This window comes from Bos grunniens, chromosome 22, assembly GCF_055505025.1.
Source record: "Bos grunniens cultivar Pamir isolate PY7600 chromosome 22, Bosgru_T2T1.0, whole genome shotgun sequence".
Classification (NCBI taxonomy): domain Eukaryota; kingdom Metazoa; phylum Chordata; class Mammalia; order Artiodactyla; family Bovidae; genus Bos; species Bos grunniens.
Window position 1 is genome coordinate 21,932,438 of NC_141186.1, and position 21,784 is coordinate 21,954,221.

General features: G+C 44.7%; 1 protein-coding gene across 8 annotated transcripts in view; it reads right to left on the minus strand.

Moving 5' to 3' along the window:
• ITPR1 (inositol 1,4,5-trisphosphate receptor type 1) overlaps positions 1-21,784 on the minus strand; it is a 355,416-nt gene that overhangs the window by 125,192 nt on the left and 208,440 nt on the right. For 6 of the 8 annotated variants that reach the window (XM_086366623.1, XM_086366621.1, XM_086366622.1 and 3 more), the window contains 4 exons: positions 13,035-13,155; positions 10,633-10,817; positions 6,659-6,807; positions 5,640-5,751 (listed from right to left, as the gene is read on the minus strand). In XM_086366623.1, coding sequence (XP_086222749.1) covers positions 5,640-5,751; positions 6,659-6,807; positions 10,633-10,817; positions 13,035-13,155 — 567 coding nt within the window. Of the gene's footprint in view, positions 1-1,120; positions 1,154-4,572; positions 5,366-5,639; positions 5,752-6,658; positions 6,808-10,632; positions 10,818-13,034; positions 13,156-21,784 lie in introns of those variants that run through there. The other 2 variants (XM_086366627.1, XM_086366626.1) reach the window with 2 other exon arrangements.

Here is a 21,784-nt window from a genome sequence, read left to right on the forward strand (position 1 = left end):
TGAGGGACCTGAAAATTCATAACCACTCACGTCGCTTTCAGCTTTAAAAAGTCTGTGATTCAAATTCTCCTTAGGGGTATCTGAACCACCTCTTAGTATTTCTGAAATTCTGGTGGTAGCTATTAGAGCAGGGCTTATATTCTATTTGGTAGAATACCATCAAATACCATCAAAAGAAGGTATCCATTGGTCTACCAAAAGAGCAAACAGATATCTAAAGAAGTAGACAAGAAAATTAATTTTTGAAAGTCAGATAAAAATTTTTCCAATGTGCCTCCTTTTCCTAAGCAATTAGACTCCCTCAACTACATATATTAATTCCCCCAATTAATCCTTTCTATTATCATTTACCAAACATGTATCACATACTATAGATGTGGCAAGAAATCTTGAAAAATGTTTACAAGAGAGAAAATATTTAGGAGGCCCTCAAATCCCAAACAAGATGGCCACTTGTGAGTCTCCAGGTTAATTCTGAGTAAATGAAACTAATTTGATACCTAAGTATAGAAACCATCAGATGACATTTCAGTTCCTCAATCTCGAGGTGGTTTTCCTAGAATTGAGAAGCCAAGGATATAGTATATTCTGAATTCCACTGCAAGCCAGCAGCTGAAAAGTCTTGAGATTGCTGTAGAATTCGCTCTGCACTTTGACAAAATTTTCTATGACCCCCTCACACTTAACACTTTCCAACATACAGACCAAGAGAGCAGTGGTTTGTTTTTCTCTTTCACCACTTGCAAACTGTACCCATATAGTTATTTCTTTTTTGCATGAGTGCTTCACATAGAGAGAAGCATCAGCACTGAGTTTCAGAGATCTGTTAATAGCCAGCGCCAACCACAAATTCAGCTGAGCTTCTAGACAGTGAATGATCGAAATTTTATCACAGTTTAGAAAATCTTTATCTAGACTCGGATGGGCTCCAAGGACAAATGGCAAACAAACTCATGGGAAACGCTAACACAGACACGAAGGACTTGACTCACTCCCAGAGGCATGCTACACAAAGTCAGATACTAGATGCTGCACAGACTAGGGGACAGGTCACAGAGTTCGCTGGGAGAGGGTCATGGAAACATCACCATGGGACACTTAAAAAAAATGAAATTAGGACCTCAGCATTATCCAATTCATCAATGGAGATGAGCTGGAAAAGAAAAAAGGGGGGAGAAAAAGAAGGCAATGTTAGAACAGGAAATACAAGCGAGCTAAGTGTTAGAAGCTTTGTCACTGTATTTCTCATCGCTGACTCAGGTTGGAGCATCGTTAGAACGCAACCGTCTTGAGAGCTGTGGGCATTCTGGACACCACTGCACCCTGGCATCTCAGGCAGGATGCTGCCACACTTTGTTTACATGCCAGGTATCAAACCTCGCAGGTCCAGGCTTCCCTGGTGGTCCAGTGGTTAAGACTTCATGTTCTTAATACAAGGGGAGTGGGTTTGAACCCTGGTTGGGGATCTAGGATCCCTCATGCCACACAGTGTGGCCAAGAAAAAAACAAACAAAAAACCTCACAGGTCACTGAACCAAGAGCCCTGAATGGCACTGTTGTGCTCCCTTGTAGAGAAAACTTGAACTGAGCTGCGAACAAGGGCAAGATCCCCGATCAAGAACCATGTCCTTTCAGAAAAGGATGGGAGAGAGTCGGGTTAAAAGCTAAACTCCTATCAACTCAGCTTAGGAGAAAATTCTCTCCTTGGACTCATTATACCACTGAATGGGGGTGGGGTGTCTTGAGTTCAAACTACCATTGAGATAAATCAGACCCAGTTTCAATTTAAGCAAGCAGTGGGATAAATCAGACCCAGAGTCAATTTAAGCAAGCAATAAGACCAATATGTTCCCCAGCCCAGATATTCCAAATCCTGATACTATTGATTAAAGAGACTAGATTCCTCCAAGGTGATTATTGCCTACCTGAGTGATATTAGGAACAATGAAATGATTTATTAGCACCAAGTTCAAAAGAAAGAAAAAGAGGATTAATGACAATTATGCATGTTTAATGATAGATGGAGGATCCTTGATTTTATTATGTTTCATTAATATTTACTTTTGCAAATTTAAACTCCTACTAGAAACACTGGTAGCTGGAAATATTAATAGTTTATTTGCCCAGAGAAAAGAAGCACTAGTAATTAACAGGGGATTGACAATTCATAAGAAATGAAAACCCTGATATTACTTGAGGTCAAAAACTCTCTAGTAGTGTAACAGGTACCATTATTCAGAAGAAAAATGGAGTTTAAATAAATTGAGATATTCTTTCACATTATCTGTTGGCCTCTGAATTTCTTTCCAAAACTCTGACTCTTAAATCAAAAATATCTTAATAAAAATCGTACGGTAGGTAATAGAGCAGCCGATATATAAAATAACCATGCTTTCTCTTCAAGCAAGGCCTAGGGGCATGAATATATTCTATGAATTATAGAGAGATTCAGGGTAAATCTTAGAGATGTTTAGCGATGGGAGGTAACTATTTTATTTAACATGGTTAAATCTGTAGATTAAAAGCAGAGTTGGCTAGGCCTTGCACACACAGAATGGTTGCAAAGCCCTGATTTTATAGTTTATTAACTTTGAATACACTGTTGAGAAAGACACAAGAATCACATGAAAATGTATTCCATCATTATTCTGGTGATCCTTTTTAATATTCCACTATATTATACTATCCTATATTGTATTTTAATACCACTCTCTGGTAAATATTGCTGGCCCATTTGGAGACACCACAGTAAAATATAATTTCTTTAATTTCTAAATGATCATGATTTAAATTTTGTCACCATCCTCTGTGCCCCGCCCCCACATTTCCAGCACGTGTCACAGTTCTTGGACGGGCACGTCTTAGGCAATGGACCAGGACAAGTGTGCTGACCACTGTCTTCTCAGATATGACTCTTAGGCCTGATCCAAACCTCAGGTGATGTGAGGGCCCCGCAGACCAGGAGAGAGGACTGTGAGGACTCAGGAGAGGGCAGGAAGACAGAGCAACCCCGGCCATCCCAGCAGGGTGTTAGTCATGGGACAAGCCCCACTCAAGAGGCAACGAATAGGAAAAGTAGGCCAAGACGACAGACTTGGCATTCACATTTGCCTTTGTGTCCTGAGCACCCAGTTCAAAGGCCACTTCACTTACTTTATCGACTAACACCCACTGTGAGGGACAGGGAAGCCTGGCATGCAGCAGTCCATGGGGTTGCAGAATCAGATATTACTTGGCGATTGAACAACACCCCGACCTGGTTTGCCTAAGAAAGGTTAGTTCTTTGGGTCTGGGTTCTTCCCATCCTTGAAAGAGCTGGCTCCCGCATGTCATGCCTCTTTACTCAAACAGAGGCAGCCAGTAACCCATCAAAGGCATTTTCCAAAAGCCTTAGTGAAACAGGACAGAGTGCAAACTAACAACGAAACTGGAAGAAACACAAATCATTTAACGCCCCCCTGCTCCCCTTTAAAGCGAAGGGTTAAGCAGCCTCTTCCCGCAGTCCGAGCCTGGGGCCAGCAGCAGCATGGCATCTCTGTGCGGTCTGAGGAGCTGCTGACTAGCACAGGTTTCTAGAATGTCCTTCTTGGTGGCAGAGCATTTCCCGTACTTGCTTCTAGTATTTTCACTTTGACCAGGGGGATGACAGCTCCAACCCGACGGGAAGGAACTGTCATCCTGCCGCCAAGCCTTTCTCTGCCAGGATGTGGCTAATTTCTTCACCAGATGAAGAGGGATTTGAGCTGCACCCTCAGGAGCTCCTCTCAACTCTCGTAACTCTTTCACAACGGCCTGCATCATCTACTGAGCTCTCGAAGCCCTGGCTCTATAGCTCTCCACGAGCTTTCTCACAGGCAGGGTGACAGCATCTCGGATCGTGTCCCCAGGGGCCAAGACAGCATTCTCCCTGTTGGCCCGCCACGGGGAGGGAAAGGCGGCAGAAAGCACACCTTCCACACGGCCCCGAAGACCCCTGCGCGTTTTCTGCCCAGCAACAGACTCTGAACCAACTCCTTGTACTTATACTTTCCACACTCTAAAAAGAAAACTCACTTGAAAGTATAAGCACAACTTACAAGGTCACTGGAGTAGAGACGCAAAGCTTACCTCAAGTACCTTGGCTAAGAAAGAAGCAGACATTCTCAAGAGGAGAAAACTGTGGTCCCCACAGTTTAAAATTGTGTTTTCTGCCCCAAAGGTACAAATAAATTCACAGCTGGTTAAGGTCCCTTTGGTAGAGTTTATCTTATTAGGGAAAGTGAATGAGTCAATTTTTTAAAAACACGAGTTTTTAAAACTAGAGTCAATTTTTTAAAAACACTTCTTAAAGTTCACTCGAAGAAAAACAAACATCCTGCGGAATAAATGGCTATTATTTACTTATCTGATAAGTGTATTCTCTTTTACTGTCCTCCTCACCTTATCAAGGGCAAGACCTAGCTGGGTGTCTACACAGCGCACACTGGTCATCTCGTTACTTCCCATTTGTACCAGCGTTCCTTGCTTTTATATTTATAAACTCTATTCTGGCATATTTCCACCACAAAATTCCTCCTGAGTTATAAACACTTATTTTCCAAGTAACATTTATTCAAGTTTGAATTTGTACATTTTACAAGTTTAGACTGATGTTTAAAAGCATTGTGGTTTGGGGCCAGTGGAGGAATGTAAACTGCAAAAAGGACTGTGTACCTTTCTGTTTTATTTGCTTTTATCCAAAGATCCGCACACGTTGAATTGCTCTAATATTAAGGACGGACACTGCTTAGGTTAGAAAGCAAGATTCCGACAGTGTTTTAGACTTTCAAGAATCTAGTTGTCACCTTCTCTTTTGACAAGAGAGGCTGTGATTTAATTATCAAACATTCTTTGCAGAGATGAATAAAAGTTATTTACTGTGTATTTGGTAAGTCAATGATATCAGCACATTTACCTACTTGGAAAATGCAGATAAAAGTGGCTTCAAGGTAGTAAATGAATATTATTGCCTTCAAAGAAGACTGGTGAGACTTAAATTCAGGCCCTGTTTTTCACTGGGGGCAGAAAGGAAGAGCAATGGGGCTCTTTTTATCCCACTTGGACCAAAATCAGGGGTGCGAGGGCTGTTTTCTATACATCATGGCTCGCTGCATGTGATCAGAAGTCTCAGCTCCCAGGGATGGTCCGTTTCCCAATCTCAGTTAGAAAAGGTGACATGTCTGTCTGTCTTCATTCCAGTTAGAACTGGAGGCAGTTTCTTCATACACTTGGAGGATTGTGTAACGTCTCACCAGAAAGAAGCAAGTAAACCCACAGGTATGCTCAGCTGGAACCCAAAACTCAGGAACACACACACCTTGGTACACAAGAAGCATTTGCATTCTCACTGGGAATTTAAACAGACGGAAAATCTTGTTGTTCCTATTTTTCTGAATATAGATTGTATGGCAAGCAGCCTAAAAGAGACACCTAAGTGTATATGACTCTAAAGAGAGACTCATATGATTTAATTACCTTCAGGGCAAGATGAATAGGTGTTTTTTTTTTTTAAGTTGTCTCTCCAGTCAATATGCCTGAACTAAGGTGGATTTCTAAGTGCCCCCACTCTGCTTCTATCTAATAGCAACACCTGGTTTTCACATGAAAATAAAAGGCAGTACCTTTTCTCCATAGCCTCTGTCTTTGGTCATCATTTCTCTGAGGGTCTGAAGGACCTTGATGCAGAGTTTCTCCTCATTCTCCTCCAGCAGCTGTTTAGTGTGTTTGATTAACCTGAATGGAGGGGAAAACCACGGATTACATCCCTGAAACATCTTTACATAAAAAAAAAAAAAAGCCAACTTATTGTAACTAGTCTGTTAATGAACTAATATTTACCAAAGGCTCCCAGACTTAAACAGACTTCCGGGCAGTCCCTTCACTAACAGCCAGTCGGTGTCTCAATAGCGACACCTGCTGGTCGGCAGCAGCAAACAGGTCCGAAGGGAGACAGAGGCCCACTCAAAACTGCTGTTTATGGAGCGCAGTTATTTACCCACTGAGGATTGTCAGTAATGTGGCCAAAATATGTCAGCAGTGTTAAAAAAAAAAAAAAAAAAAAGAACCTCAAGAGTATTATGGTTGGAAATAAACACATCCCAACCATTGCTTTGTTTATACAGTCTTATCCTTTGACGGGCCCAGAAAAATAAAAAAGCAGCAGAATTCACGCTCAAGCTAACCAACCAACCAACCTTAGGGTGAAAATCAGACAGCGGTCTCTGGTCATGGGACCAGTTGCTTTTTCTAGATGATGCCCCACGGCATAAAACGAGAAACTATAAAGCTGCTGGGAAACTATAAAGACTGTGAGGCCCTGGTAGGTTTGAGCTTTCTGAGGATTCGCGGGCCGTGGCTTTTGGAGTCCGTCAGTCCACGGGGGACATCCTGCCTGCATGTGGTGAGTGGAAGATGAACAACCGGGCGTGCGGTTCTCAAAGCAGAAGTTGTCACCCAACAACAGTGTTGCTAAGTAGGACTGCACCTACGCACTTCCTTTAGAACAGTCAGAACGGACCCCCGCACTAGGCCCTGCTGTCTTCACCGAACACCAGGCCAGCTCCGCCTTCCCGGGAACAGTGCCGCGTCTGGTCATCGGGGTTCTGCCCCAGCGAGCACCGCGGCAGGAGGGGCTGCTTACTTGCAGATGAAGCCCCCGCTTTCACACTTCCTCCTGGCGTCCGTGTTCTCCGGGAAGAGCAGCTCGGGCCGGTGGAGGACATCCACCAGCACAGATAACTCGGCCTGCACCAGGGGCCGGAGACGGTCCTCCAGGGCCGAGACGATGTCCTGGAAAGGAAGCACAGCCCGGGTGAGCAGCTCGGGCCGAGGCGACCACGGGAGAGTGGGAACATTCATTTCTGACCTGAGGCATGACCACAGACTATGCTGGGTTACAGTAACCTCAGCACCGTCTGGTATGTGCCTCAAGTTATTAGACATTGCCCAACGGTTACCTGAAGCATTAGACCCTGATGCGGAAAACAGAGAAATAACAAAGACGTAACATCCTTCCCACCCGCTCTGTGAGATGGTCCTTATGCTACCCAAGGGATCATTCCATATGTTTTAAAATAGGATGCAAAAAGTACATTCGACAACATGGAAAGGTGTCTACATTACAAGTGTAAAAAAAATGGCCAAACAATAGTATGGACTCTACGATCCACTTTTTATCCACATTAATGTCTAAAGGATACGCAGCAAACATTAAAACATCATTAGTGATTTTCTCTGAGAGGTGGGATTACAGGTGACTCCAGTTTTCTTCTATTTAGTGGTACTTGTGAGTATTGCCAAATTATTTCCAATGAGCATGAATTATTCATATAATAAAATATCATATAAAACATGAGAACACAAATGAATGAACATGCTGTATCAACATGCTAAATACATGTACCCTGATAGCATGATGGTCTTCAAATGCAAAACACATAGCTGTAGGAAAGGAAAACAGAGAGAAGTTGAAAGAGCAGCAAAACCAACACAACAAACACCATATAAAGGCAAATGGCAGGAAACAGATGAGAAATTATCTCCAAAAGATGCTAAAGTCTGCCGTCTGGCTTGCTAACTGAGAACCAAGCTACCGGCAAGCTGGCTACGAAGGGCAGAACACGACACGCTGGGGAAGATCAGATAATTCACCAGGAAGCTTTGCATGGAGAAAGCCCACTTTAATTGCACTCATCTCAATCAGGGACCCAAATTTCATAGGCCCCAAATTCACAAAGAATTGAGTGATCTTTTATCTAGAAACTAAAACTTATGAATATAATTCTACTTCATCTTACATGTAACAAAATTTGTCATCACTCAATCATATTTAGGATGCATTCAAGAATGCATGAATAAATCAAACTGCTTTGGGGAGGGGGCCATATTCCCAACAATATTATGAGAGTACCCTGCAACATCCCTTAGTTTGGAATGACTTTCACAGCACAGTCAGAGAGAGGGTCGCTTTGGCAAAATTCTTTGAGAATTTTGTCAGTTTCCCTAACAGTTCTCTCTGGGAAAGCACCCAATTTCCTCTTCTTCAACAGTGACTGGTCCTAACTCTGGCAATTCGTTATCTGTCTCCAGCTTTTGTACAAGATTGAAACAGTTCTTCGGCATCGTGTTCACGAAATCTTGCATCTTTTGCCAGGTTGGAACTTCACATTGCAATTGATTTGCATTGTATTGTCAAATGTAGAACATTCGGCAATCGGGGAGAGACCAACAGACAAGGGTGGCGAAGCGATGGGCAGGGGGAGATGCCAGTGTTAAGTGAGGGGGATGTCTGAATGGGGGTTAATTATATAAGCACTGCATTTGCAAGTTAATGTTCTCACATTATGACAACTTTTGCCATTCTGAGCAATCTCGTAACTGCAGGGACTCAGACAGACAATAACTCATTAGATAAATAAGGATCGCTTTGGCTACTGGCCAAATCTTTAAAACAAGCACTGCCTAAACTTATGTATTTTATTCTGTTACCCAAGAATATGTGTAATGATCTAAGAAGAGCAGGTGTGCTTCTAAGCCACAGATAATTCAGTTTGAGCAGGAGAAAATGCTGTGTGTTCATCCAGTTATGAGTCTACAATACAGTGACCTTCCTCCTTCTAAACCATAGTGGAGATCAAGAAACACTCCATGGGGAATCAGGCTACCTTTGTTTAAGAAGTGGCTCTGTCATGACAAGGCTCAAATTGCATCCACCCAGCTCTGCGGGCTCCAGCCAAGCTAACCTTCCTGAGGTCTCTGTGCTGTATTCTCCCCTGTGGAATGGTCTCCTCACAAGCTCTTCCCTTCCCTTCCGTTCTTTAAGTCAGTCCCCCTGTCCCCTGGTCTTGGTTCCAATGTTCTTTCCCCAGCAATGCCTTTGTTGACCACCACCCCCAGCGCCAGGCAAGATGAGCTTCCTCATCAGTATGTTTCATAGCACTGCTCACTCCTCTGCAGTGTCTGTCTCTCTTACCATTTTACTTCTATCTGTGTGATTTGATCATTGTTTTTCTCCCTTCCAACAATGGAGACTCTATGAAGGTCAAGATTATTTTAGCTTTGGTTGCTGTATCCCCTGTGCCTAGGGTGGGGCTGATGAATCCATCAATGAACTCTTTTGTCTTTAGGTAACTTGTGTCACCCTCAGAGATTCATTTACTTCACTTATTAACGATAATTATTACAGTCATAAGGATAACGACCATAATAATATTAAGAAGAGCAGGTCACTGATCAAGTGACCTGGCTCACTACATGCCAGGTTCTGCTCTTTGTGCTTTAAGTGTATTGCATTTTCCATTGCTGTACAAGCACTGCAGTATAAATGATTTTGCAAGCTCTTCTTCATCAAACGGTGGTCTGTGTCCTCTCCCCTTGAACCTAAGTGGACGTATGTCACTATCTTGACCCAAAGAATATGACAGAAAGGATGCCATGTGATTTCTGAAGCCAGGTAATTAAGGCAATATAGCTTTTACTTATCTATCTCTCCAGACTTATCTTGGGACCCGGCCGCCATGTTGTGAGGAAGCCCATACTCTGTGGGGAGGCTCCGTGTAGATATTTTAGGTGAGAGCTGAGGTCTCAGCTAACGATCAGTATCAACTGCCAAACGTGTGGATGAGTGAGATTTCAAGGTGAGTCCAAACACAACCACCATCGGACTGCAACTGCATGAACGAACTTGAGCAAGAAACACCTTGCTGAGCCCAGTAACCTCCAGAACAGTCAAAGAATAAAATAATCTCTGTTGTCATTTCTTAGGCAGTCACAAGTGACCGGAACGTCTTAAGTCTCTTAATCTTCGTATCAGCCCCATGACGTAGGTGTTACTATTACATGATTTTTACAAGTTAGGAAATTGGAGAAATTAAGTAACTTCCCTAAGGTTATGCATTTCTAAGCTGTGGAGCCACGATCGGGCGCTGGCTTGAGATCACACTCTGCACCATGGCACCAAGCTCCTCTGAAGGATTTGTGATTCTCTAACCATGGTCCATGTGTCATCTGTGAGGAAACCACCTGAGGCGCTTGTTCAAAGGAAGATGTTGATATTACGGAGCGTGTTTAAACGTTTAACATCATCTAATCCTCACTACTCTCCCTCTTAACAAAAGAAGAGCACGTCTCTTTGTAGGTACTAAGTAAACAGAGTAGAATCTAGCTAGAATTTAGTAACACTTTTATTTTCATTTGGCTCATTTGATAGAAAACTCCTCTCTCAGTTACGATTACACTTGTTTACCTACTGATTCAAGAGGCCAAAATCCCAAGATGATGGGGAAAAAAATAGGAGCCGTTACACTCTTATTCTAAGCATCCTCTTCTAACACTGATTTATTCCTTCCTAATAAGTGACAAGGGACTTCTTGAAAAAGAGATTTGAAAATCCATGAACAACCTCTGAAGACCATGACTTTGTCGGGAGTATTTTTGGGTCCCGAGGAGCTTTGCTCTCCTGGCCCAACACACACATCTGCATTTGACTACCCACTCATCACACTGATATCCCCCTGGGGCCAACCCCGGATTTTTCCCTGGCTCAAGGAAGCCCTTCAGTGTGGGGAGCTGCCTCAGGCCGGGTTACGGGTCGCTTCCATCAGCGCTGGGCATTACCTGCAGTCTCTCGATGATGTTCCGGTAGTCCCTGGAAGCAGCCAGGACAGAGTCTCTGCGGGCAGCATTGCGGGCCGTCAGCCGCCAGTTCATGGCGGTTTTCTGCACGAGGTTGTGGGACTTGAGGAAGAGGTTGTTGACCTGACTGTCCAAGTCCACGGGAATGGCAATGGCCCGGCTCTTGGCTGCACAGGAGAGATGGGGCTTGTGAGCCCACAGCTCTGATGAGAGACCCCCAGAAGTGCAAACTGCCCCCCTCATCCCACAGGCAGGCGTGTCCATGCCCACAACGTTAGCGTGGATATGCAGTTCAGCTGAACCTCACTATCTGTTAGGTCGGGTTTTCCAATGTGAATTCTGAGGCCAGCTGCTGTGAGGAAAATTACATGCTACGAGGTCATACAGTTCAGGTAGGTCCAATGGGCTTCTTCAATGAATGGCTTCTTAGGGGCTCAGATATATCGATACATTTTAAGAATTATCAAGACAGGGAACTCATCTAACCAGTAAACTGCTTTTTGAAAAATTTTCTGGTTTTGTATTCTTTCAACCATCTACAAAGTGCTATTTTAAGCCAAACATAGTACAAAAGACAACATCTAGTATGACATAAGCTATGCTGTCCAGGCAAGCTGTTGTTTTCCTTTTAACCTGCTTCAAAAAAAAGGGCAACTCCGGTCTCATCACGAGAAAACCAGTCAAATCCACAAAGGGGGAACATTCTACAGATACTTGACTAGGACATCTGAGGATGGTCAAGGCCACAGAAAATAAGGAAGGTCTGGACCCACTCCAGTATTCTTGCCTGGAGAATCCCATGGACAGGGGAGCCTGGCAGGCTACAGTCCATGGGGTTGCAGAGTCAGACATGACCGAGCATGCACACATGAGAAATTGTCGCAGACCAGAGACAACTAAACGCTATGTGGTGGCCTACATGTTACTGTGAACAGAAAAAGGGCATTAGTGGGAAAAGGGCTGAAAACCAAGTCTGGACGTTTAGTTCATAGCAATAGGCTAATCTGAGTTTCTTAGTTTTGACAAACATAGCTGGTAATGTAAGATGCAGACATCAGGGGAAACTGGCTGAAGGGTATATGGGAACTCTGTGTTATCCTGGCAGTGTTCTTAAAAGTCTAAATTTATTGCCAAATAAAAAGTTAATTTAAAAATTAAGTTAGATAACCAGACGAACAAGCCTTCTTTCTATCTGGGAGATCCAATAACGTTAAAAAAAAAAAAACAGTAAGACAATTCTTGCCTGTCTTCAAAGCTCCATGCCAGCAGAAGCACAAAAGTGCTGGCTGGGGTTCATGGGCTGTGCAGTTTTCATGGTCCACTGTCTCACAAACACCAATGCTCCTTGCCTTTTCTCATCACTGCCAAGACTGTTAAAACATTTCCTCTCTGACGATCACTGAGCTAGCGAACTCAGCAACTTGCCCCACTTTTAACCAACAACCTCAAGAGGCACCATCATATATGGGCAGAATTCAGGGTGATCAGAGCCCTATTTTATCAAATCATGAACCTATAATAATGTACACCCTTTCAAAAGCTTAATCTTTTATTGTGAAATTGTGCCACGTAAATAATAAAAAGGCACGAGTGCTTGCCATACACATATAAAGGGAATTAGGGAGGGAAGACTGCGATCGGGCAACAAGCCCAATGGAACACAACTGCTCAACAGCACTAAGAGCCCTACTCGTCTTCTCTGGGGTCTCCAGGGAGCTAAAGAGCTACTAGAGGCAGATAACCCTTCTCGATTTAGGAAGGAAGGCTTTCCCTTTTCATAGTATTTATGGGGAGGGGGTGGAAGAGTGCAACAGATCAGAGACCGACAAAATCAGGATGAAGTAATGGTCATAACTTCCTTTCAAAGCTGCCGACAAGGGGCGATGGGGAGCAGGAGGGGAGGGGGCAGGGGATGGAGAAGCTTTATCACCGAGAGGCAGGAGGAAGCAGGCCGCCATCTCTGACAAAGGGTGTTCCCCGGGGGTGGACATGCGCTTTGCATGAAAAGAAAGTTCCCATATGGTCAACTATGTTTACCGGATTCAACAGATGACTTTCTCGAACGAGGGTCTTCCCAGCCCCCTGGACGCACTTGAGCACGCTGGAACTCGCCAAGACCTGCCTAACATTTAACCACGCAATCTGGCTTTTCAAAGCCTACCTTTCTTTGGCACTTGCTGGCTCTGAACTTTGGGGGGTGCTAGCTTGGAGAGATGAAAGGGAGGTTTAAGAATCAAGAAGATCGTGGTTCCAGCTCTGGGTCTGCAGCCTCTGGTGTGAGGGAGCTCTGCAGAGCTATGGAGCTGGTGCTCTGTCCAGGATGGCCTTGATCACTGCTGGATGGCCTGTTTCCATGTGGAATCCAAACCGAGGTGGAGTCTTACCTACATCAGAGAGCACCCGGATGCAGCTCTCCACCGAGGCCTTCTGGCTTGGCATGAGCCAGTTGCAGTGGTAAACCCGGAACACACCTTGCAGAAGCTGCACAAAGACGGGCTGGCGAGTCTGCAAGAAAGAGGACAAGGAGGAGGCCGTGTGAAGACATTTATTTGTGAGTGGCTGAGACACTGGTCAGAAGCAGACACTGCCCGGAACCACAGGTTCACAGACCCTTAGGCACGAGTGGGAGGGGGTGGCCAGTGATGAACAGGATTCCAGAAGTGGCCGAGCCAACGGAGACCAAGTCAGAGGTGTTTTAAGGCAATGCACAAACTCGATGCTAAGTCTGACCACTGGACGGAGCAGTGGAATCACAGCCTCAACGCTGGTGTTCTTGTCTCGTAACCAAGTGGCTGTGTGATTGTAGGCAAGTCACTTTACTTCTCTGACCTTTAACTTCATGCAATATATAATATACAAAGACTGAGGCTGACAAACTCCCGGAGTTCTTTTCAGATGTTATATGAGTAGAACCGTATTTTTTAATCAGCCTTGATAAACTGGTAAATGGATCTCACCTAGAATACTCCTGTTTATTTCAGGCAGTGTCTCCAATGATAAAAGGAGAATATGGTTCTCATGGTGACTATGCAAAAGTGTTCATCTGCCACAGGTGAGTGCTTATAAGTTAACTGCAGAGGAAGATCTATCCCTTTCCATGATAGTATAAATTTGTACTCATTTTAAAAGAAGTCAAACAAGGACTTTAGCAATCTGACACTGACTTCCTGAAGGCATCTGCAAACTGTAATTTTGGCCTCCATCTGAAGCTATCTGCATCGGGGTAGCTTTAGACCTGCATGGTAAAGGTCACCGTGGATGGTACACTACTCCACTGGTCTGCAATTTGTAGGGGGATGTACTTGCCTATCCCCTCTGAAACACAGGAGGACTTAATATAACAAAAAAAAAAAGTACTGAAAATATACTACAAAAGTTTCTTAGATGAAAGGAAAACAAGTGTAAAGTGCTAGGGGCAAAGGAAGATCAATGTAAGAAATTAAAATGGGTTATGAGATCGTGTATATGTGGAATCTAAAAAAAAATGATACAACTGAATTTATGTACAAAACATAAGTAGACTCACAGACATAGAAAACACACTTGCAGTTACCAAAGGGGAGAGGGATAAATTAGGTGTTTGGGATTAAAATATACATGCTGCTGCTAAGTCACTTCAGTTGTGTCCGACTCTGTGTGACCTCATAGACAGCAGCCCCCCAGGCTCCCCCGTCCCTGGGATTCTCCAGGCAAGAACACTGGAGTGGGTTGCCATTGCCTTCTCCAATGCATGAAAGTGAAAAGTGAAAGTGAAGTCGCTCAGTCGTGTCCCACTTCTAGCGACCCCATGGACTGTAGCCTCCCAGGCTCCTCCGTCCATGAGATTTTCCAGCCAAGAGTACTGGAGCGGGGTGCCATCGCCTTCTCCCAATATGCATGGGCGAAGGCAATGTATATGTAAAGAGATAACCAGCAAGGACTTAGTGTAGAGCCCAGGGAATATACTCAATACCTTATAGTAACCTACAATGGAAAAGAACCTGAAAAAGAATAGACAGTGTATATGGATAACTGAATCACTTTGCTGTACGTCTGAATCAAATGATCAAATATACTCCAATATAAAATAAAAGTGAAATTAAAAAAAAAACAAAACAGAAGCAGCAAAAAAATGCCTGCTCTGCTGAGGAGACAGCACAGTATTCCTGAGGGAATGTCCAGTCTTGGTGACCTGGGCTGGTGTCACATCCTTGGAGACGGGGCAGCCTTGGGTCTCAAGGCTGGACTGTCCTGGGGCTGAGGAAGCTGGCGAGGAAGTGGCGGCAAGTGAACCCACCCCTCAAGACCAGTAGTGGTGCCCGGTTCTCCCCATCTCCAGATCCAGGTAGGCCCACCTATAGTCAAACAAAGCTTAGTGTAGTACCCAAAGGAAGTCAGATCCCTTGGACTGGACGAGTTCGGAACAGTCCCCCAGTCTCCAGGTGGGGTTGCCACCTCCAGACTCCATCCTTAGAGTCACCCTACCCATGGAAGACAGAACCCTCAGAAGAGCGGTGTTGCAAGGGTTGGGATTTGTCTAGGAGGCGAAAAATATGGGGAAGGGAGTAAGGAGACATAAGCTCCTGTGTCTAATTTACAAGCCACAAACCTGACTCTTACTAAGGCTCTGCTTGCCCAAGAAAGCCCAGTTGGGCATGAAGAAATGCTGCCGCCTCGTGGCCGTTTCTCATAACAACAACTTTTAAACGTGTGCCGATGGGCACGAAAAGACACAAGGCCTGTTGGGGACGAAGAAATGCTGCCGCCTTGTGGCCATTTCTCGTAACAACTTTAAAAGGAGTGCGGATGAGCACTGAATATTCAAGCCCTGCGGGAAAGCCTGGTGGGCTGCTTTCTATGGGGTCGCACAGAGTCGGACACGACTGAAGCGACTTAGCGGCAGCAGGGGGCTATAAATGATATCTGACCTCAAGAAATACCTTGGTGTAGGTCATCAAAAAATAATTTTAAAAAACGGCAGAATTTTCCAGAACCCTATTTCAAGAGGTAAATCTCACACTGTTTAAAGAAAAATAAAAACACATGAAAAGATGCTCAACTTCACTAATTATTAAGAGAAATGGAAATCAAATCACATTGAGGTATCACCCCACACCACTCAGAATGGTCATCCTCAAAAAGTCTTCAAAGAATAGATGCTGGACAAGGCGTGGAGAAAATTATGCCCTCCTATGCTGTTCGACAGAACAGAAATTGGTATAGCTACTACAAGGAACAACATGGGGAATCCTAAAAAAACAGAGCTACCAAATGATCCAGCAATCCCGCTACTAGGCATGTATCCAAAGACAACCTTAACTCAAAAAGACACAAGCACCCCAACTTTCACTACAATCCTATTTACAATAGTCAGGACAAGGAACCAACCAAAATATTCAGTTACAGGTGAATAGACACAGGAGGTGTGGTCCATACGGACAATGGAATATGACTCAGGCATTAAAAAAACACACAATGAAATAATGCCATCTGCAGCAATGTGGATGAACCTAGAGATGATAATACTAACAAGAGACAGAAAGACAAATATCATAAAATACCACTTAGAGATGGAATCTAAGAATTGACTCATATGAACCACTTGACAAAACAAACAGATTCAAAGACTTTTAAAAAATCTGATAGCTGCCAGAGATAAAGGTAGGGGGTGAGGGATAAATCAGAAGGTTGGCATGTTAATATGCCATGCCATATGCACAGTAATAGAAACATATTTTAATAAAATAGACATCAACAAGGACCTACTATATATCACAGAGAACTCCACTCCACTTAGCGCTCTAACATAAATAAGTGAAGAGTCTAAAAAGCAGATATGTGGATACATACAAGTGAATCACATTCAACAAACACCAACACAGCAATGTATATAAACTACCCTCGAGGGGACCTTCCCAACCCAGGGACTGAACCACATGTCTCATGTCTCCAGTGTCTGCAGGTGGGCTCTTCACCACTAGTGCCACCTGGGAAGCCCATAAAAACGATACAGCAAAGGATATAGTCAAACCAAAGTCAAATAAAACTTCAGTCAAATAAAAAGAAAGAAACGCCTATCACATCCCTGGAAAGAAAGAAATGGTGGAACATCTCTGCAGCCTGAGCAGGCTAGGGTCACGAGGCCGGACTGTGCTGGGGCTGAGGGAGGTGGGGAGGATGTACCAGCCAAGAGACTCCCTTGGACCTGAAGTGCCTGGGCTCCCCAGGATGGACCCGCCATCCCCAGATCCAGGCTGGCCCTCTTAGACCTAAGTCAAACCCAGTGCCTGCAAAGGATGGTGGACCTGCTGGGCAGGAAGACCTCTGCAAACTCACCTGGTCCCCAGGATCCTGGTGGTGGGGCTCCCACTTCCAGCCTTCTTCCTTTGGGCCGCCCCGCCTACCTGCCATCTACCTACAGCAGCCTCAGCACGGCACTTCTGCAGGGCTTGGGGTTTCTTTGGGGGTGGTGGGCAAGGGTAAGTGGGGAAAGATAATGAGATATTAAGCCTTTAGGTGTGTGTCCGGGCAATTTCCACTCTAATTTACAACCCAGAAACATGACTTTCTCTAAGGCTCTGGTTTCCCAAGTTACATCAGTGGGGAATGAAGTGCTGCCGCCTTCCCACAACTACAACTTGAAAACCCTTCAATTTGGGCACTTAGGAACCCTGCCCTCAAGAAATGCTCTATGGGAAGTAATTGAAGATGAATTCAAAACAGGGCCGACTCTCAGAAGCCAATTTCAAGCGCTAAATTATCCTCAAATTCTTAAAAAGAAAACTCCCATGAAAACACGCTCAGCATCCCTAATGATTCACTTCAGTTCAGTTCAGTCACTCAGTCGTGTCCAACTCTTTGCGACCCCATGAATCGCAGCACACCAGGCCTCCCTGTCCATCACAATCTCCCGGAGTTCATTCAAACTCACGTCCATCGAGTTGGTGATGCCATCCAGCCATCTCATCCTCTGTCGTCCCCTTCTCCTCCTGCCCCCAATCTCTCCCAGCATCAGAGTCTTTTCCAATGAGTCAACTCTTTGCATGAGGTGGCCAAAGTACTGGAGTTTCAGCTTTAGCATCATTCCTTCCAAAGAAATCCCAGGGCTGATCTCCTTGCAGTCCAAGGGACTCTCAAGAGTCTTCTCCAACACCACAGTTCAAAAGCATCAATTCTTCGGCGCTCAGCTTTCTTCATAGTCCAACTCTCACATCCATACATGACCACTGGAAAAACCATAGCCTTGACTAGATGGACCTTTGCTGGGAAAGTAATGTCTCTGCTTTTCAATATGCTATCTAGGTTGGTCATAACTGTCCTTCCAAGGAGTAAGGGTCTTTTAATTTCATGGCTTCAGTCACCATCTGCAGTGATTTTGAAGCCCCCCAAAATAAAATCTGACACTGTTTCCACTGGTTCCTCATTTATTTCCCATGAAGTGATGGGACCGGATGCCATGATCTTAGTTTTCTGAATGTTGAGCTTTAAGCCAACTTTTTCACTCTCTTCTTTCACTTTCATCAAGAGGCTTTTTAGTTCCTCTTCACTTTCTAATTGCACTCATCTCACGCGCTAGTAAAGTAATGCTCAAAATTCTCCAAGCCAGGCTTCAGCAATACGTGAACTGTGAACTTCCAGACGTTCAAGCTGGTTTTAGAAAAGGCAGAGGAACCAGAGATCAAATTGCCAACATCTGCTGGATCATTGGAAAAGCAAGATAGTTCCAGAAAAACATCTATTTCTGCTTTATTGACTATGTCAAAGCCTTTGACTGTGTGGATCACAATAAACTGTGGAAAATTCTGAAAGAGATGGGAATACCAGACCACCTGACCTGCCTCTTGAGAAACCTATATGCAGGTCAGGAAGCAACAGTTCGAACTGGACATGGAACAACAGACTGGTTCCAAATAGCAAAAGGAGTACATCAAGGCTGTATATTGTCACCCTGCTTATTTAACTTCTATACAGAGTACATCATGAGAAACGCTGGGCTGGAAGAAGCACAAGCTGGAATCAAGATTACCGGGAGAAATATCAATAACCTAAGATATGCAGATGACACCACCCTAATGATTCAGTTCCGTTCAGTTCAGTCGCTCATTCGTGTCCAACTCTTTGCAACCCCATGAATTGCAGCACGCCAGGCCTCCCTGTCTATCACCAATTCCTGGAGTTCACTCAGACTCACGTCCATTGAGTCAGTGATGCCATCCAGCCATCTCATCCTCTGTCGTCCCCTTCTCCTCCTGACCCCAATCCCTCCCAGCATCAGAGTCTTTTCCAATGAGTCAACTCTTCGCATGAGGTGGCCAAAGTACTGGAGTTTCAGCTTTAGCATCATTCCTTCCAAAGAAATCCCAGGGCTGATCTCCTTCAGAATGGATTGGTTGGATTTCCTTGCAGTCAAATGCAAATCAAAACGATGAGGAGGTTATTCCCAAGCAACAGTCATTAAAAAGTCTACTTGCTAGAGAGGGCCTGAAGAAAAGGGAATGTACTACGCTGCTGGTGGAAATATATAATGGGAACAATCACTATGGGGAACAGTATAGAAATCCCTTCAAAAAAAAAAAAATAGGGCTCCCATGAGATTCCAAGATTTCACTCCTGGGTGGGCATGTCTTCAGAGAAAACCATCCTTCCAAAAGACACAAGCACCCCAACAATGTCTGTGGCACTATTTACAATAGCCAAGGCATGGGCACACGGAAATGACCACCCACAGATGAATGGATGAGGATATGCTACACGTACCCAATGGATTAAGACTCAGCAGGAAACAGGAGAAAATCACGCCATTTGCAGCAACAAGAATGGACTGTGAGATGATCACACCAGGTCCAGTAAGTCAGACAGAGCAAGACAGACATCAGGTATCACTTATACATCACATTTCAAAACTGATCACAGTGAACCAATGTTCAAATCAAAACGAGACTCACAGACAGGAAACTTAGAGTTAATGAGGGGGAAGCTGGGCAAGGGGTAAGGAGAAATTAGGAGGCTGGGATTAACATAAACACAATGATATTCATAAAATTGATGGTCAAGGTGGACCTGCTGGAAGCACAGGGAACTCTACTCAGCACTCTGTAATAACCTACGTGGGAGAAGAATCCGAAAAAGAAGAGCTAAGAGTGTAAGTGAATCAAGTTGCTGCAGAACTCAAACACACGCAACACAGCGTACCAACTGTACTACAACAGAAACAATAAAAATCAATGAAAATAAGTCCTACTCTGAACCCATCAAACCTCAGTGAGCCGGGCTGGTGTCACATCCCTCGAGCCTGAGCAGGCTTGGGTCCCAAGGCTGGACCGTGCTTGGGCTGAGGGAGCTGGGAGGATGTGCCAGCTGATGAGGCCGCCTCGGACCTGTAGTTCTTGGTCCCCTCTGATGGAGTGTGAGACGGGGACTCAACGGCCTAACTTAAAGGAGAAGAATCCTTCAACTAAATGAATTCAATTGAGCCAACATTTATTGAGCATCTGCTCTGTTCCCATCTGGCACTTGAATAAACAAAAGATGAGTCAATCAGCCAGAGCAACTGATTCCTAATTTCCTATTCTAATGGCCAATCTGGGGGCACCAGCTCACGCAACCTCTTGGGCTGATGAACATGGCTGCCCAGCACTTTCTGCCAGAGATTCTCCCCTGTTTAGTTCTCAAGGCTCTGTTTTGCTCATGAATTCCACCCTGAGGGCAAGATAACCCCTTAATCTCCCTCTGGCCTGTTGTATAATTTGTCCTTAATTATCTGTGCTCTGCCCAGGTCCTTTCTAGTCTACCTCTTCTTCTTCCTGCCAAGACGTGCACTAGCAAGCATTTATACTTGGACTTCAGAGTTCCCTTCTCCTGAGTCTACACAATTCATTTGCTCACTCATCAAATGAGCACCTCCCAGGGGCCAGGCATGGTGCTCAGGATAGAACAGCATCTGAGACACGTCTCTGCCCCCCTCACCCCACTCCCTTGTAGCTTGCAGTCTAGCAGGACACAGTACCAGCTGCCAGTTGTTAAGCAACTCCTGTGTACCAGGCATTGTGCTAGCTATTCATAAACATTAATTCTCCCAGTCATCCGCAGGTCACACTGGGTCATCATCCCAGTCATACTATAACCCTATTTAACATGTAAGAAAAGGGTTCTGAAGCTCTGAGATCTCCCCAAGTTCACAGAACTGGGAAGGACTGGAACCCAACTCTGTCCTGCTTTAAAAGCCTCCAAAGATTTTTTTTTTTTTAAATAACTTTACTTATTTATGGCTGTGCTGGTTTCCTGTCACTGCCTGCTTTCTCTAGCTGCAGCAGGTGGGGTTGCTCTCTAGGCGTGTTGCACAGGTTTCTCATTGTGGTGGCTTCTCTTGTTGCGGAGTGCAGGCTCCAGGGTGTACGGGCTTCACAGCTGCAGCTCCCAGGCTCAGCAGTTGTGGTGCGAGGCTTAGTCGCTCCGCGGCATGTGGAATCTTCCCCGAGCAGAGATGGAACTCACGTCTACTGCATTGGCAGGTAGATTCTCTACCGCAGTGCCACCCGGGAAGCTCCAAAAGGCTTCAAAGTTCTGTCGTTCCTCCCAGAACCCACATTTCCAGCCGCCCCTTGGACATTTCACTGGTGCCTTAAATGCAGCAAAACTCCAAGTCCACCATTTTCCTCCCCCAGAAACACAGGCTAAAGAAAGGAAGGGAAGATACAAAACATGGGAGGAAGGAAGGACGAAGGTACAAATCTAGCTGAGGAAACAAGACGCAGGCTTTTCAGCAAATAAGACAGGTGAGGACAGCTTCGGAAACAGTATTGCTTCAAAATAATTATTCTAGAAATCCAGCTTGGACTATGTATTTTAATTATACTTGGATAACCGGGGCCTCGCTCCGGACGTGAAAGGTTGAAGTTGATTTCTCTGGCCCCCACTGCCTAATAATTGGGTTAAACGTGGTTTCAGAGCAAAGGCAATGGAAGGAGAGAAGAGGGACCAAGACCAAACACACTAAACACAAATTCCTGTCTCAGTTCAGTTCAGTCGCTCAGTCGTGTCCGACTCTTCGCGGCCCCATGAATCGCAGCACGCCAGGCCTCCCTGTCCATCACCAACTCCCGAAGTTCACCCAAACTCATGTGCATCGAGTCGGTGATGCCATCCAGCCATCTCA